The sequence below is a fragment of the Haliotis cracherodii genome, unplaced genomic scaffold, assembly GCF_022045235.1.
Source record: "Haliotis cracherodii isolate W230 unplaced genomic scaffold, xgHalCrac1.p SCAF_4, whole genome shotgun sequence".
NCBI lineage: Eukaryota > Metazoa > Mollusca > Gastropoda > Lepetellida > Haliotidae > Haliotis > Haliotis cracherodii.
This window is the reverse complement of record NW_027266297.1, coordinates 6,584,602-6,603,811: the sequence shown is the minus strand read 5'-3', so window position 1 is coordinate 6,603,811 and position 19,210 is coordinate 6,584,602. Positions and strand designations below refer to the sequence as shown.

At 39.6% G+C, this 19,210-nt stretch overlaps 1 protein-coding gene across 1 annotated transcript; it reads left to right on the top strand.

Annotated features, from left to right (window-relative positions):
• Positions 1-85: 85 nt before the first annotated feature.
• LOC139479736 (armadillo-like helical domain containing protein 1) lies at positions 86-17,931 on the top strand. The gene is made up of 12 exons (XM_071262595.1): positions 86-403; positions 1,467-1,535; positions 3,070-3,236; positions 3,994-4,190; positions 4,686-4,770; positions 5,667-5,786; positions 6,251-6,323; positions 7,087-7,132; positions 8,669-8,752; positions 9,878-9,955; positions 10,490-10,571; positions 17,731-17,931. Exons 1-12 carry the CDS (start codon positions 198-200, stop codon positions 17,748-17,750), a joined length of 1,227 nt encoding a protein of 408 aa, XP_071118696.1. The 5' UTR covers positions 86-197; the 3' UTR covers positions 17,751-17,931.
• Positions 17,932-19,210: the final 1,279 nt, after the last annotated feature.

Sequence of the window (19,210 nt, the reverse complement as noted above, 5' to 3'; positions counted from 1 at the left end):
TGAAACACATTATATCATTGGATGGACTCAAATAAATCAGCCAATTAGATCGGCGCTTTCATACTACCCTCAACCAAGATGGCGGTATAGCAACTATGTCAACAACGTCTTGACAGACCTGCCACAGCGAGAAAAATAACGCAAAATACTTTTTAATTTCACACTAACAGGTTCTTTCCGGGTGACTTGGTACAGTCATGGGGAGTGCAAAGCAACAAACCGCCATGTCCAGAATAATGAATCTCCTGCAAGAATGGGACAAGGGATCCAAATCTGTACGAAAGAAAATACTTCAAGATTTTATCCTGCAGAATCAAAGTAAAACAGGACCGGAATTAGAACAAGAATTTGCACAAGCAGCTAGTCTGTTTCTTACAAGACTTACAGCATGGCTACGTCTAACGTATCCTTTAGTTTGCCTGAAGAATGTTCTTGCCAGTGCCTACCTACCCATATATGTCATACAAGTTTTTGGAAAGTGAAATGACATTGACCCAAAGGACATGGATGTGCGTTAAAAAAAACCCTTTAGCTGATGTAAACCAGCTGTGGCCGTGTACCCCTGTCAATTAACATTTTCATTGAAAAGTGTATTTTGGTCTTATGACTTTATCATAATTTCTTGCTTTGAACACCCCACATACCCATTTTATGTACTATTTTTTCACAAAACAGTGGGGGGCGGTCGGGTAGCCTAGTGGTTAAAGCGTTCACTCGTCACGCTGAAGACCCGGGTTTGATTCCCGACATGGGTCCAATGTGTGAAGCCCATTTCTGGTGTCCCCAGCCGTGATATTACTGGAATATTGCTAAAAGTGGCGTTAAACCTTACTCACTCACTCACTCACAAAACAGGGGTTTGATGTCAGATCACATCAAATCGTCATGGTGTATGGTTGAAAAGTGGTGAAATGTTTGTGCCTAATGCTACCTTATTTGGATTATGAGTTCATTAAATCACCAACAAATTCGGGGACACGGTTGGCCCAGTCTAAGGCGCCGCAACTTGCTGTGCAGAGTTGCGTCCCTTGGTCACGCCAGAAACCTATGATTGTGGGTTCGTATCCCGGTTCGCCCCGATTATGTTTCTAGGTTTGTCAGCACCATACCCGTGCTCGTGGGTTTCACGGAAGTGGTAAACGTCTGAAACCTGCATCACTTCGGGCTTTCCTCCCACATTAAGCTGACACGCCGTGATATAACTGGAATACTGTTAAAAGCGGCGTTAAAGGTAATACATCAAAGACAAATATTTGGAATATAAATCTGCTTTGCAATTATAATCAGGTATACTTGTATTTTTGTATTACCAAAATGCCACCCTAAAATAAATTGTTTTTCTTCCTGCAGTAGAAGTTTACCTGAAACATTTACTAAGCCTGAATAGTGAAAACATATGGACATACCCTTATTATTTTAGGTGAAAACTTCATTCATACATTGATGAAATCCTTAATGAGTGACAGATACATGATTGGGACATGTCTTCATGAACAGCTGTGTGCAGTGTCAATATTCCTGTCTGCATCTAGTGGGTAAGTATACTTTATCATATGATGGATAGTGTAATTGATACGATAAACCAATTGGATACATATTGTAATCTTCTGATAAATATGCAAATGAGGTCATCCAGCTTCTTTTGTAATTCTATACATAGACATGATGCTAGATTGCTCAATAACCTTTGGACGTCTCCAGGGTCTAGTGGTAGAGTCTCCATCCAGAGAGCGTAAGGGCCGTGTCATACCAAAAGACTTTAAAAGATGGTACTTGTTGTTGCCCTGCCTGGATGGCATTGATGTACTAAAACAAGGACTGGTTGGTATACTGTGTCTGAGTGGAGTATTCATGTTAAATGGCGGCATGGTATATCAATGGGCTAGCACTATAAAATCGGCATTAGTCTGGACTAGTACATGCAGCCACACACGCACACACCACACACACATGCATGCACATGGCTATATAAATGCAATAATCTTGGACGCGACGTTAAACCCCATTTCACCTCAAAACCTTGAAGAAATGTCTGAAACTTGGTTTTAATTCAGTTGATTAGGCCTACAGGGTCATTTGAAATACCGTAAATAGAGATTATTAGCTGGTGTGTTTCCATATCATAAATACCATGTATTGGAAAAAAAACATGAGAAAACTGAGAAATAGTAATGGGCATATGAACAGGCTTTATGCAAAGTATGGTTCATAGATAAACCTGAAGGGTTAGGATTTGAAAAGAGTATTATCAGTATATTTATTAATAGAAAGGCTCAAACTCTCTTATTACAACTGCTACGTTTTTATCTCTTGGTGAAATGACATTCTCGAAAATGGATCAAAAGTATTTCTTCTTGTTGGTACATTTAAATTCTTGAAAGGACAAAAATTCAGTCCCTGTTTTGGATGGTACTCGATAATGGCTTGTGCTGAATCTTTTTAATAAGAGTAGACTGTATTTATACATAGCCCCGGTAAGTATATAAAACGTAACTGCTATTTAGAGGATATTTCATTTGTTTTTTATGTGTGTGAACAAACTAGATTACCAGAATGAACAGGTTCTGCATGATAATATCACCCTAGTTCATCTCTCCTCTTAGAGGAATATATTTTTGTTATCTATTTGTCATGATTATGATTACCGTATTCGACGTAATAAGCGCCCCACACTAATAAGCACCCACGGCAATATTTGCTAATATATTGGCTAGTGAACAATCCCAATCAGCACCCCTTCCGATTGATCAATGTACACAAGACTTATTCATTCGCGTATAATACGCACTTGAGTGTTATATGCACCCTTAATTATGGGCAATTAAATTCTGGAAAAATATATCCATCGTATGTCAACATTTCAGGCTGTCAGCATAAACCACGAAATTTACGATCTTTCAGCTCTGTTTTTTTACTAAAATTATATTCTAATAAGAGCCCCCTATTTCTAATTTTGAGAGCGCCCTGGGCACTTATTTCGTCGAATACAGTATCCTTTTTTCTTCCGTGATGTTTGAAAGAATAAATTTGTTCATTTTTTGTGAGTAATAATTTTTTAATTGTCATAAGGCACAAGTTCATGGCAGAGTTTCTGGAAGTTGGAGGTGTTCTGACCCTGCTCGAGGTCATTGGACTGAAACAAGCTAAGGAGGCAGACAAGACGCAGGCTGTCAGATGTATACAATACATTGCAAATGCTGGCCGCAAATACAAGGAGCTTGTGTGCGAGAGCTATGGTATGATCATCTTTGTAACAGGTCTGGGACGGATCAAAATTTCAACCCAGGGTACCCGACCCCCTATTACTGGACCCTGTTATCCGTTAATGGTATTGATTTTGAGTTATTCAGTTTATACAGCTACCCCAAGCTCCCCACAGCGATAGACCATTCACGGAGCTCTCTACACTATCTGCCACCAATCAAAACTCCCCACTGTGATAGGTGACCACAACCATGCTTGGAGTTGAACTCGCAACCGACTGACTGTTATGTTTACAAACAAGTGATGACACCCATGATGCCGAATACTCTTATCCAAGTTTAATTATTTTCTTTATTTGTCAATTTGAATTTGTGTTTCATTACAACTATCATGTTATTGGTATAGTAAGAATGTAAGGGAGAAGTTGTTGATTTTCTGTTCGTTTGCAATCACGAACCAATCCGATCAGACAAACAAAAAGGTAAATTCATCGGGGAAATATGGTCAGTTGAAAACCTTTTAAAAAAATAACTGTGATGGCATTCCCAAAAACATAAACAAAAGTATAAATATTACGACATATGGGGTTAGAGGTCAAATTTCAAGATTCTTGTAATGGCTGCGCCCACACTGGTGGCAGCGTTGTTACCGAGTGTGTAACGAAGGTGTCATGCGCTGGGAAAGAGTTTATCCACTACCCCTGTCATAAACAATGGCTGAGAATAAGGACAGGGAAAAAAGCAGGGCCTCGTAAAAAATGGTATATCACTGTACTGTGTTCTGCTCCAGGCATCCGGGCTGTGGCTGAGTGCCTGGCCAAGTCTAAGAGTGAAGAGACCCAGGATGCCTGCCGGAACTTGCTGCTGATGCTGGGTCAGGGCAACCCCAAGTTTGAGATGCAGGTGTACAAGGGGCTGATAGCTCTGCTGCCGTGTAGCTCCCCTAAAGCCCAGCAGATGGCAGCACACTCACTCCGAGTTGTACAGGTAAACATCAAGTAGGGTCGGCTTTTACACGTTAAAATATTGATGAGGATCCTATACAAAGTAAGTTTATTTCTGTTTTGTAGGCCAATGTCCAATGTGCAAAGTTGTTACAACAATGTCATATATATGTGGCAATTAGGCGGTAGATGACACAATATGCTTACTATCAAGTGAAGATTTACTTTCCAGAGCTTCTTTAACGAACTATACAGTTTAAAAAAAAGTGATAACACGCCTGATGTGGTATATGCTGTTCACTCTCAATATACATGTACATACATGTGACAGGGATGCGATCAGTATACTGTGTAATGTCGAGTGATCTCGGCTATCAGCCAGTGTTTAAAATACCCGCCTGCTGACACCCCGAAATGGTCTTTTTTGCAGGCAGTTTTGAAAAGTTACATGCCTGATGGTCGGGCTATTATTGTATTCCTAAATTACATTGCTTTTCTATCAGCTCTGTTTGATGATAGGTGATGTGTTTGTCTTCAGGCGACTGTGAGGCAGGCCAATGTCAGTGTGGTGGAGCCGTTACTGAACCTGCTGAAGACTCTCCACCTGGAGGTGCAGTTTGAAGGTATGGTACAGGTGATACAGGTGTTGTACCAGTAGGGTGTGTTATGTACATTGTCTCAGTGGGTTGTTATTCTTCATAACTACCCCAGAATGTGCAACGCACTGAGGTCAGACAATTTAATTTGGCCGAGAGGGGAGCAAGCCTCTTTTCAGTTTCGCGTCTTGGCCCACATAAGTCAGTTAGTGCCTGCTTTTGTGGGCGATATGGACTCTGATTGGCTCAAGAATCAACCCATCCTCCATTTAGACTGGGCAGTTAAAGTTTGCTTAGGGTTCACCTGATAAACCAATTGAGGGTTCGTCAGATCTTCATCCAGAGAGGTTTCATTAGAGTGACATTTAGTCTCCGAAATCAAGTTATCTTATTCAAAAATAATGAAATCCAAATGGAGCCCAGAACAATCCTAGAGCAGAGGCAATCTAGACTTGCCAAATCATTCTAGACTTGAGTTGGACTCCTTTTTCAATTTTATCCTCTAGGGTCTGGGAGAGGGACTAAGGTATCATATCAGAGTATTAAAAAGATCTGTGTGAAGCTCCGCATTTCACTGTGCAGAGTTGCTTCCCTTGGGTACGGCAGGTTGTGATAAATGTCTAATCCCTGCATCACTTGTAGGTTTCATCACACATCAAGCTGACATGCTGTGACATAACTCGAATATTGTCAGTGGCGTTAAAAACCCAACTCACTCACCTAGACACTTTAATGAGATTGCATTGATATGCTTGTTGAATGCTTTGCTCACTCATACCAAGAATTTAGGAGCCTTGACACTGATTGGCTTATTAGAAAATTCACCTGACACGACCAGTTGAGTAAGTATCGTATCCAAGTAAAATATCAGATTTTAATGCGATTGCTCTGATTCACTACTGTGACATGTTTGTTGTTTGCAGCTATCGAGCTGATCAAGGAGCTGATGGACTACGATGTGTCTACCAGTCTACTGAAGGGTCTGGTGGCGCTCCTCCGACCAGCCAAGGAGGCCAGCCTGCCTAGGCCAGAGATCCTCGAAGGTTCTCAATAAGCTTCACTTTTTAACATAGATTAAGGACGATACACAATCTCAGTGAAATTCACTGCTTGAAATAGAATAGTCTTTAAGTAAACATTTGGTTAGTAATGAAACATATCTGTTTGTGTAAGATGGAGTGAAAACCTACCATCATTAGGCTAACAGAAATAATTTTCTCAATTTCATTTCCATCTTCAAAAAAAGAAAATCCTTAAATATTCTGTGTTTGAAAACACAACCCCAGTAGTGAAATGCTACAATACTTTATGGTCATGGCGGCAATAGGAGTTTGTGTGCTTGATTTGCGGTTTGCAAATCTGATCTATTAAACATAACTAGACATGATGATTTACAAATTCAATAGTAATGGATGATTTCTTTTTTTCATTGCTCGTTACCATGGTGACAGTTTCTGTCATTATGTCTGTGCACTGTGACATAGTGTTTCTATTCTGCTGCCGACAGATCCTGATGTTCCCAAGATAAGCGCCCCTCTACCTGTGTATGTGCAGCAAGCAGCGGCAGCTAAAACTATTGGGTGAGCATGTTTCCATAGCAACACAAAATTATCAGTACTTTGACTTGAAATTTTGAGCTCAGATACATACTCTTTAAGTTGTTTAAAAAATAGTTCCAAGGAATTGTAGCTCTCCTTGGTGTGTCGTAAACAGTTTAATATATCAACAATGACAGCTGCTTGACAAAGTGTTAATGTTCTACTTTTGTGGCGCTTGCAAATTAGAATTCTGATAATTTCGTTTTTTGTTTTAAATGTTTTACAAGAATTAACAGTAGAATGGCAATTCTTTAAGCAAAAGAAGTCATTAGTAGAAAAAATGAATACCAAATTTCAGCTTCATCAGTAGAGTAGTTTCAGATGATGTATCCAGAGTACAGATAGTGCCCTTTGACTCAATTTAAGGTGCAAAGGTCAAAGTGCAAAGGTCAAATCAAGGTGAAATTTTATAATATCACAAGAAACTGTCCCTAGTACTAACTACACACAATGCAGCGTTCCATACTTTTTGGAAAAAGATGGAATATACAGTGTTTTTTCAAGATGGCTGCCTTGTTAAAAAATTGGATTTCAGATCTCTTGATCAAATTTATGTATTGTCATTTGTGGGAAGAAGCATAGGTGGTTAAGATTCATTGGTTGATAGGTGAAGATGATGTTACACACGTACGTGGACACCACCACCGATCCTGACAACAGTGGATGACAGACAACCAGGCCATGACACAAGCTCACTCCACTATTAAAAAAGGCGTATGATGATGGTTTTTTGCTTCATTTTCAGCATCCTAGCAAGAGACAGAAATGAACTTGCAGAAAAACTGATTCAGGTAAAGCTTGTTATTCTTTGATGATATAAGCCATAATGGTACATGTACCTTATAAATACAAATGTTTAATCCAATGTTCATCAAATGTTTTTGGAATTGTATCGTTTTTTCCTATTCATCAAAGATGGAGCAGTTGGTCAAATTGAAATAAATTAAATTTAAAATAGCATTATTTCACATCTTTTTTTTACTTTTAACTTTTTTCAGTGGTATCTGTGAACAAAGAAAGTCTTTCAGAGTTTTGCCTGAATGTATTGTACATCATGAATATTCCAGGCAACATGACTGGTTGTCTAATGTGTATATTGTGTCTCTGCCAGACCCTGGTTGTCTCATGTGTATATAGTGTCTCTGCCAGACCCTGGTTGTCTCATGTGTATATAGTGTCTCTGCCAGACCCTGGTTGTCTCATGTGTATATTGTGTCTCTGCCAGACCCTGGTTGTCTCATGTGTATATAGTGTCTCTGCCAGACCCTGGTTGTCTCATGGGAATATTGTGTCTCTGCCAGACCCTGGTTGTCTTATGTGTATGTTGTGTCTCTGCCAGACTCTGGTTGTCTCATGTGTATGTTGTGTCTCTGCCAGACTCTGGTTGTCTCATGTGTATATTGTGTCTCTGCCAGACCCTGGTTGTCTAATGTGTATATAGTGTCTCTGCCAGACCCTGGTTGTCTCATGTGTATATTGTGTCTCTGCCAGACCCTGGTTGTCTAATGTGTATATTGTGTCTCTGCCAGACTCTGGTTGTCTAATGTGTATATTGTGTCTCTGCCAGACTCTGGTTGTCTAATGTGTATATAGTGTCTCTGCCAGACCCTGGTTGTCTAATGTGTATATTGTGTCTCTGCCAGACCCTGGTTGTCTAATGTGTATGTTGTGTCTCTGCCAGACCCTGGTTGTCTAATGTGTATATTGTGTCTCTGCCAGACCCTGGTTGTCTCATGTGTATATTGTGTCTCTGCCAGACTCTGGTTGTCTAATGTGTATGTTGTGTCTCTGCCAGACCCTGGTTGTCTAATGTGTATGTTGTGTCTCTGCCAGACCCTGGTTGTCTAATGTGTATGTTGTGTCTCTGCCAGACTCTGGTTGTCTAATGTGTATATTGTGTCTCTGCCAGACCCTGGTTGTCTCATGTGTATATTGTGTCTCTGCCAGACTCTGGTTGTCTAATGTGTATGTTGTGTCTCTGCCAGACTCTGGTTGTCTAATGTGTATATAGTGTCTCTGCCAGACCCTGGTTGTCTAATGTGTATATAGTGTCTCTGCCAGACTCTGGTTGTCTAATGTGTATATTGTGTCTCTGCCAGACTCTGGTTGTCTAATGTGTATATTGTGTCTCTACCAGACCCTGGTTGTCTAATGTGTATATAGTGTCTCTGCTAGACCCTGGTTGTCTCATGTGTATATAGTGTCTCTGCCAGACCCTGGTTGTCTAATGTGTATGTTGTGTCTCTACCAGACCCTGGTTGTCTAATGTGTATATAGTGTCTCTACCAGACCCTGGTTGTCTCATGTGTATATTGTGTCTCTGCCAGACTCGTGTGGTGCACAACCTGATGTTTGCTATGGGCAACCAGGACTACGCTGACAGCCAGAGACAAGCAAGCATCACACTCGAGGTTCGTCACATACTCGCACTCAAATATGTATACACCTGTATGTCCAGAACACTGAATCATTTGGAAATATCTACATTAATGTCTAACATATCACTGTCAGCTAATGAGGGGTCATGAGTGGCCCAGGCCCCATGATTTGCTGTGCAGAGTTGCATCCCTTGGGCACACCGGAAGTTATGATCGTGGGTTCAAACTCCAATTACATGCATGTTTCTAGGTCTGTCAGCACTATACCCATGCTTGTTGGTTTCACTAAAGTGGTAAACGTCTGTGACCTGCATCACTTTGGGATTTCCTCCCACATTTAGCTGACACACTGTGATATTACTGGAATACGGTTCAAAGCGGTGTTAAACCCAACTTGTTCACTTATTGATAACTGATGAAAAGTCTATAAAACACCAGATGATTCTCTAGATGGTCGAAAGGACAGGGTCATATCATGCAATACAAAGAACTAGAGGATACAATTAAATACAGGATACAAAGTAAAATAGCTATTGCAGCATGTCATAATGTAAACAAATTGACACAGGGCATGTCTATTTCATAGTAAAACATATCGTTAGTGGTGCTTAATTCTTTTCCAGATAAGAAATATTAGATGCCACATTACATGATTTTATTTTGTAATTTGAACCTTTTCAAAATTTGGGGATTTATTTTCTACTTTCACATATACTATAGTTCTGAGGAAAATAATGTTGAAATGGTTCTGACTTAGGTCTCTATTTTCTCTACTTGTGATAAAGAAAAATGTGTATTTTACTCATGTATATATGAAAATGATAACTTTTAAAATTTTAGGGACTGGTCATTTATAAGAGAGGGTTGGGTGGGGTGGGGTGGAGTGGGGTGGGATGGGATGGGATGGGATGGGATGGGGTAGGGTGGTGATAGGATTGGGCTTAGGCATATTTTTTGGCCCCTCCCTGCCACAATATTATGTTAAACATTTTTTTATGGCCCATCCAATTTATACATTTAACACTTATTCATGTTTTTCCCCATATAATAAATGACCAGAACCTAAAAGTTTTTTATAAAAGTCTCACCCACATGCCTAGAATATTAAATGGTCAATCAATACACTCAATCACGTGATCTTTTTCTTGTTGTTTACAGTATTTCTGTAGGACGTTCCCTATTGTTGACGACCATGTTCGAGACGCCATGGGTGAAGCCTTGTATGATTTGTTTATGGTGAGCGTTTATGTCTGAACATTCCGACTATGGATGTAAGCACTGGATGTGTAATGAAAGTTCTTAGTGTAATCATGTTTTTCTTGTTGTTATGGTTTGTTGTTTGACGCCGCACTCAGAAATATTCCAGTTATGTGAAGGCGGTGTGTAAATAATCGAGTCTGAACCAGACAATCCAGCGCTTGACATAATAAGCACGATCTACACAACTGGGATACGATGACATGCATCAACCAAGTCAGCGAGTCTGACCACCCAATATCGATAGTCGCCGCTTACGACAAGCATTGGTGCATTTTACGGCAAGCATCATCAGAGTTGCTGAAGACCTATTCTACCCCTGATCTTCATGGATGTTTTTCTTGTCTGTTGTTCACAAATTCTGTTTCATAAATCTTCAGAATAAATATTTGGAAATATGGAAAATGAAAATAAAATTAATGTATTTTCATATTGAATTTGGCTTTTGGCTGATCATCATCGTCACTGTCGTCGTCGTCATCGTCATCATCCTCATTATTACGTGTATTGCAGGCAAACCCTGAGACCCTGTATGTCAACATGAACCACATCCAGGCGGATGTCCTCATCTCCAACAAAGTCAACATTCCTAAATGTAAGTACCAACATCGTCCCCATCTAGCCCCCAGGTGGCAACATACTGCTAGCGCTGTCAGACATCCTCCCATCCTCCCAGTACACATCACAGTATCTCCTATAACCTCTGACCTTATCTCCAACTCTTGTTATCTCAGCATCATTGTTTATCCTTGTGATGTTTCCAAACCATGGGAATTCCGAGGAAGAAAGTCCCAGAGGTACCCACAGGTCCCCTATTGTAGGGGCTGACTAAAGCTAACCATGCGATCAGGATAGGGCTGGGACGAGTCCAAATTTACAACCAGGGTTTCCACTGTTGGTGTCATTAAACAGTATATCACATGACTAACCACGGGTCCGGGTAGTTCTGGGGTACCCTGGTCCTACTCAGTACCCACCCGAGCCCTAGATCCGGAGACTTGGTTTGACTGCATGCCATCGTGATCTGATGAAGTGGCTCATTGCGTGCCATCATGACCTGATGACGTGTTCATTGCGTGCCATCATGACCTGATGACGTGTTCATTGCATGCCATCATGACCTGATGACGTGGCTCATTGCGTGCCATCATGACCTGATGAAGTGGCTCATTGCGTGCCATCATGACCTGATGAAGTGGCTCATTGCATGCCATCATGACCTGATAACGTGGCTCATTGTGTGTCATCATGACCTGATGAAGTGTTCGTTGTGTGTCACCATGACCTGATGACGTGGCTCACTGCGTGTCATGACCTGATGACGTGTTTACTGCGTGTCATCATGACCTGATGACATGTTTATTGCGTGTCATCATGACCTGATGATGTGGCTCACTGTGTGTAATCATGACCTGGTGACGTGGCTCATTGCGTGTCATCATGACCTGATGACGTGGCTCATTGCATCTCATCATAACCTGATGATGTGTACATTGCGTGTCATCATGACCTGATGATGTGTTTATTGCGTGTCATCATGACCTGATGAAGTGGCTCATTGCGTGTCATCATGACCAGATGACGTGGCTCAGTTTTCCCTGCGCTGTGGAAATTTATTCCCCGATGTGATAAAATCAAGACTCCTTAAATTGCACAATTAAAAAAACAGTCCAGCTTTATCTTTCTTCAGCTATATTTATCAAAAATTTGTTCAAAAGCAAAGCAACTCGATCTGTGTCATAAATTAATTTAAGAACTGTTACCAAGTTTTCTAAACTATCAAATTTAATTAAAAAGCACACTATTATTTAAAAACTTTTTTTTATATTTAAAAAAAAAACATCGTCTCTCTTGCTGCTTGAGGTTGGAAATGAGGAACATGGCCCCTTGTATGGGAGTCGACTAAAAAGATAAATGTAGGTTAACTGCATCCTACATATTGTCTGATCTATCTCATCTAACACTACAATAAAAATTCAAAACTTCTGTCAAGGTCTTCAGTCTTGCAGTACGTAAGTTGTTGGTTCTTTTCAGCATTCATACAAAGTTGAGTATGCTACTGTGATGACTAATTCCATGGGATCTTATTTTGCAAAGTCTGTTCCTAGAAATAGAGGTAGAATCATTTACTGGTACTCTCTTCTCTCTGCACCCATTTGAAGCCAGTTTCATGAGAGTTTTTATGAAACAAACTTTCATTATTACAATTGGGATATTGTGACTTTTACTATCAGAAGTAATAGGTGACTAACGGGATCAGGTGGTATGGCTAGCTGACTTAATTGATGCAAGTCATCATATTCCAGTTGCGTGGATCGATGCTCATGATGTTAATCACTGGATTGTCTGGTCCAGACTCGATTATTTACAGATGTCATATAGCTGGAATATTGCTAAGTGCGGCGTTAAACATAAACTACTATCAGGAATTAATCATTTGCTGAAGACCTTTTAAAAAATCAATAAGAAAACATTGAACCAAATTGCATTATTCGGAGAAATTTAACCTTTTCACTACCTAATGTACAGTACTACTGATAAGGGTAGAATGATCATGTGTTATAAGTTTCCAATATTTGCACATTTGCATTTTAGCAATACTCTCAACCTGATTGGGCAGTCATATCACAGTGCTTAATTGTTGAGAAAAATATGTGACATCAATCACAGTATGTGACATCACAAACTGATTACATTACCCCTCTGAACTGCAGGCTGCCTCCGGTGAAGGTTGAGGGCGGTGGGGTAGCCTAGTGGTTAAAGTGTTGGCTTGTCACGCTAAAGACCCAGGTTTGATTACCCTCATGGATACAGTGTGTGCCCCGCTATGATATTGCTGGAATATTGCTAAAAGCGGCGTAAAAAAACATACTCACTCACTCTCTATTGGGTTGACATTTATACTTTTTTTCACCATTTTTCTCTTGTAAAATGTCAATGAGTAATTATAGAATAACCTACACAATTACTGATTATCTGTCTCTTGCGAGTGAATGCTGTAAGTTTAGTAACCTTGCCAAAGGCCGGGATTAACACAATTAATTCACTCGGGACAGATAATACGTACTTCCCCGTAGCTCATGGTTATTCTCTTAAGTGATCATATTGATCTTTAGATTTTAAAGTGTATTTTTCACACTGTCCTATCCAAGCTGTAAGCCTGTAAGATGGAGACCGTGCTCACAAAATGTTTAAATGATACAAAGGATAATATGTTTATTCCTGCCCACAGCAATACCAAGAACCTACCTCACATAATTGTATTATTCCCTGAACAATTGTACTTTTCGAAAGATAAACTATACCATATATATCCACACCAAGCATTCATGCAACAGAAAATCTACACAGATGATTTGATCATTTTAAAAATTAAATGTGAAAATATTGTGGCTCCCGGCACACAATTCGAATAGATTTGAATGAAGATCTAATAATAGATATATTTTGTCCAGACACACCTTCCTCTTAAAGCGATGCATGTCGTAATGCTTGACTCACAATACCGTGAATATTTCAGCACTCTTGTTGCCTTGTTAATGTGGCCTGGCTAACAAGAGCTTGTTATCACATGTAGTCTGTCTGTGTAGTTGAATGGTTGGTTGATTACGACTCAACATAATACTATTATATACAGTGTCCCCTCGCTATTGCCCCTTCAATATAGCGCTAACTCTGTCATAGTGCATTAAAATCAGATTTATCAAGTTTCATGAAAGCGACAAGCTGGTGGTTATCGGGTCAGGTTCCTTCAAACATTTCGTATATATCACTTCTTGAAGTTCAACACAGAATTTAAATTAGGAATCGATACACGAGTGGGTGTGTGGGGTTTTGTCAGGTGTAAATTTGCATAACTATTGGTGAATGATGACAGCTGTCAGATTGATTAATACATGATGTATCTGTATGACCAAACTGTACGATCCCAACTGTCATACTAATGCTATGACAGCTGTCTTGTAGGCAAGTGGGAACTATATACTCAAGAGGAGATACTGAACCCAATTCTTTCATATCACTGTTTAGCAGACAGATTAACTATAGCAATATGACTGAATTGGGTGATCTTTAACTTCTTTTGAGTAGTATATATACAATTGTATATTGTTGTTTCACTGTTGTTGACCTGTCAATTGGTTGTTTTTCAGATGAAGGTATGGCCATTTGTAACATACAGCAATAGATATATGATATATGTTATGCTTGGTACTGAGTAAGTTTAATCTTACAACAGCCCAAGCCATGGATCCCAAATCGGGAATACAGTCCTGTTATTAGAGACCGACCATTTGATGTAAAAGGGGGGGGGGGGGGGGGGGTTGTTGGGTTTGGATTTTATCGAAAAAACATATTTTGTCCAAGAGAAAGCTTGAAAAAAGTAATTATTCTTCAGACTGTTGATGCAAAACCAAGATATTGTAAGCGACCATATCGCATTATGTTTTTATTATTAAAGCTCAAAGTTTTAATTAATTCAGCTGTAGCTGAAAAAATATCCAGTCTTCATATAAAATCCCTGAATATCAAATGGTTGGACCCTTCGGTCCAAATCAAAGTGAACTATATTCAGAAATCAAGCATATTATATATATACATCCTGTCCTGCCATGTTTAACATGTGTATATCTCATTGTGTGAAGGAAGGGCTTGTGTATACATGTGTACGGAGCCCGGCTACGTAGTCCATTCATCCTTGATCAACCCGTGTACTAAGTCTATTAACATAAATACCCTGGAACCCATTGCTACAACAAACTACATGATGCTTAAAATAACTGTCCAATTAATTGAGAGAAATCCTGTGCTAAGGTAGTAGTAAGAGCGATTGGAAGGAAACATTACTTGCGAAGCTTTCGTCGCAAATGAGTCCAAGGCTATCTATCCTACTTGAATGGAGATAAAATACCCTGGATAACCGAGGATGGGTCCCTTCCTACCAATGAGATATATACTGAGTTAGACAATTAAAGGGACATGGACACCCCTGCTTATCTAACCATCATGCAGTGTATATGGAGCACAACATATACTGGACAAGTACATGCATGTAAATGAAGCACAATATATACCGACTAGCACATGCATGTATACATAGCACAATATATACTGGATTGGTACATGCATGTATACATAGCACAATATATACTGACTAGAACATGCATGTATACATAGCACAATATATACTGGACTGGAACATGCATGTATACATAGCACAATATATACTGGACTGGCACATGCATGTATACATAGCACAATATATACTGACAAGCACTTGCATGTATACATAGCACAATATATACTGACTGGAACATGCTTGTATACATAGCACAATATATACTGGACTGGCACATGCATGTATACATAGCACAATATATACTAGACTGGCACATGCATGTATACATAGCACAATATATACTGACTAGAACATGCATGTATACATAGCACAATATATACTGACTAGCACATGCATGTATACATAGCACGCTATATACTGACTGGAACATGCATGTATACATAGCACAATATATACTGACAAGCACTTGCATGTATACATAGCACAATATACTTACAAGCACATGCATGTAGACATAGCACAATATACTGACAAGCACTTGCATGTATACATAGCACAATATACTGACAAGCACATACATGTATACATAGCACAATATACTGACAAGTACATGCATGTATACATAGCACAATATATACTGACTAGCACTTGCATATATATGAAGCACAATATATACTGGACTGGCACATGCATGTATACATAGCACAATATACTTACAAGCACGTGCATGTATACATAGCACAATATAAACTGACTGGCACATGCATGTATATGAAGCACAATATATACTGGACTGGCACATGCATGTATACATAGCACAATATACTGACATGCACATGCATGTATACATAGCACAATATACTGACAAGCACATGCATGTATACATAGCACAATATAGACTGACTAGCACTTGCATGGATATGAAGCACAATATATACTGACTAGCACATACATGTATACATAGCACAATAAACTGACAAGCACATGCATGTATACATAGCACAATATATACTGACTAGAACATGCATGTATATGAAGCACAAAATGTACTGACTAGCAAATGCATGTATACATAGCACAATATATACTATGTATACATTGCACAATATATACTGACTAGAACATGCATGTATATGAAGCACAATATATACTGGACTGGCACATGCATGTATACATAGCACAATATATACTGACAAGCACTTGCATGTATACAAAGCACAATATATACTGGACTGGCACTTGCATGTATATGAAGCACAATATATACTATGTATATGAAGCACAATATATACTGACTAGCACATGCATGTATATGCAACACATATATAATTACAATAAGGGACATTGACACATGAAAGGCTTGAGAGACAGAGTGTGTGTGACTTGGAGTTAGTTTTGTGACTATGATGAATAGGAGTTTGTTACAATAAATGTTTGTACCTTCTAACCTGAGTTAACCATCGTGGTAGCACCTAGAGAGATGTGTGATGTGCTCCTAACAACACTAGGTAAAGTGAGTTGTGTCTAGTGAAGTGTGTTGTAATCTCAACAACAGAAAACTGTAGAAACTATAAAGAGCTTTAACAATTCTTTTTCAACTCTGAAATGATGGTGTGAAATGAAAATATAATAGTGAATAATCACCTCTTTGTATGAATTGGTGATTTTTTCCAAGTTGAATTTTTTTTAAACATGTTATGATGAGTTTTTGATTTTCTTTAGTGTCAGATGCTGTTTTGAGTTGATGAATGAGTTAACTCCCTTATGTTACACCTACATTTCAACTTGCCAATGGTAAAGGCGATGGTAACATTTTAACATGTATATGATAATCAGAAACTTGTATTACGGTAATAAAGCAGGATTAATTTTAGTTACAGGTGGCATCTGTAACTACTTAAAGTCTGCAATCAAAGCTCCTACTTACACACATATTGATGTTCCAGTCAACCTTTGCTGAAATTATTGCAAAGTCAGAAATTGCTTTTCATTCATTAATAAGAAATTCAGTTGATTTATGTGTTGATTGTTTGTCAAAACGCATAAGCACAACCATGCTTGTGGGTTTCACCAAAGTGGCAAACGTCTGAAAAGTGCTCCACTGCAGGCTTTCCTCCCACATGAAGCGGACACACTTTGATATGACTGGAATAGTGTCAACATTGGGTTCCAGCAACCCGTGCTTGTTGCAGAAGGAGACTTAATGGGTCGGGTGATCAGCTTGTTGACTTGGCTGACTGCTGTCATTGTACCCCGGCATGGATCATTGCTCGAGATAGCAGTCACTGGATTATCTGGTCCAGGCTCAATTATTTACAGGCTTTTGTCATATAGCTTGAATACTGCTGAGTGTGCTTAAAACAACAAACAAACAAACAAATAAACAAACAAATGAAAAGCTTCTTCTGGCAGTTCCAGACATTTCCATCTTATATACTGAAACTAGCGGAGGCTTAGAATGCTCAGTTGGTCAAACATGCACACAAAACATGTTTTTTTGGTGTCAAACCATCGCAAATGATAACAGATGATCATCAGGGCTCTGTTCACAAAGCTAACTTAGCAGTAGGCTGATCATAGTGGAAGTATGAGTGAGTCATCTTAGTGTTAACTTTGCTTTGTAGAATGGGGCCCTGATGTTGGACACTTCTCCTGATTGTTCTTCTGTTTGTTGCAGTGGTGGAGACAGTGGACTGAGGGGAGGGGTACCGTTCAGCATCATCTTCAGCATCTTCATCTTCTGGCTGCGCAGCTTAGCATGGAGACATTGATTGTGATACACTGTACCAAGCAAGCTTTACCATGTTGAGAGACTGATACTGAATGCCATAAAGATGTTTGTATTGTGAAAAATGTACATACTTTACAATGAAATATAACCAATGCCACTGGTGTTAGTTTTATATTTACCATAGCACAAGTACAAATAGTTACTGAGCTTCATGGGCTCGGGGGGAGGGGGGTTAGAAGCAGGTGGCATGGGTGTCCCAGTTGTTGAAGGCACCACAATTCGCTGTGAAGAGTTGCATCCCTTGGGCATGCCAGAAACCTATGGTAGTGGGTTCGAATCCTGGTTCGCCCCGATTATGATTCTAGGTTTGTCAGCACCATACCCGTGCTTGTGGGTTTTACCAAGGTGGTAAAAGTCAGACCTACATCACTCCCGGCTTTTCTCCCACATTAAGGTGACATGCCTTGATATAACTGGAATACTGTTCAAGGCATTAAACCAAACTTACTCACTCCATATTTTCAAATAACATATAAGTCATTTGATCTTATTATAACCCATAAGGTATACGTAAGGCTAATGTATGAGTCAAGAAGGTTGACGATTTTTGGAAGCGCTTTTTTCCCTTGTATTTGAATACACATGTATGAGCAAGTCCTTTCCCCATGCTCAGGTGTAGGTGAAGGTAAACAAAATTGTATGGAAACATTCATCGAGCCATTCACCTTCGAAACAGTATACTCACTGCAACATACGCTGCAACAGAATTCCTGGTTTTCACCCATATCTGCGTAGTCTGTCCGTAAATGTTTACGGGAATCCGAACAAGAAGACCTAACGTTAGCATCATTTTACCTCAACATCATCAACTTCAATGGCTGCAGTGGTGTTTATTACCTCATGTAGGGTCATGTCTTGACTGTCAGACCCCATCGCGGCTCTTGGCTATGGTGTGTATCGGAGGCGGAATGAACGTTGTACCATATCTTGCGGACAAGGAGTCGACCAATTTGGTGGAGGACAAATTATGATGGATGGAGCCATCTCTTATGGCAGACTTTCCAAGATTAGTCAAACAACGGTATATCACAGGCTCTAGACTCCTACTGAACGAAATCCGGTCAAGTGAGGACACTAAAATCGACAACCACATGTCAACCTCACACTGTTCGAAGTAGTAAACATCAGCCTCGTAAGTTCACCAAGTCATGTCCACTGTGCAGTAGCAGTGATGGACATTATCCTAGCGAAAACAAATTCCTTCCCAACACTGACAGGAAATATATGGTTAAGGCAAGACAGTCTGCTCACCAGGCAGATGGATTATCTCCCTTGAATGTTGCAGGCGAAGTTTCATCCTCCTGATTCAGATAGGATAGCCTCTTCCATTTCACTGGCCTGGTGGTAGAATCTTTAGATGCAGACA

Bases quoted from the DNA above. Each gene is read 5' to 3' on its own strand.
- LOC139479736 (XM_071262595.1), top strand. From the start codon at position 198: ATGGGGAGTGCAAAGCAACAAACCGCCATGTCCAGAATAATGAATCTC. The intron at 4,191-4,685 runs GTAAACATCAAG...GTTTGTCTTCAG, and splicing joins ACTCACTCCGAGTTGTACAG to GCGACTGTGAGGCAGGCCAA. The intron at 6,324-7,086 runs GTGAGCATGTTT...CTTCATTTTCAG, and splicing joins GCGGCAGCTAAAACTATTGG to CATCCTAGCAAGAGACAGAA.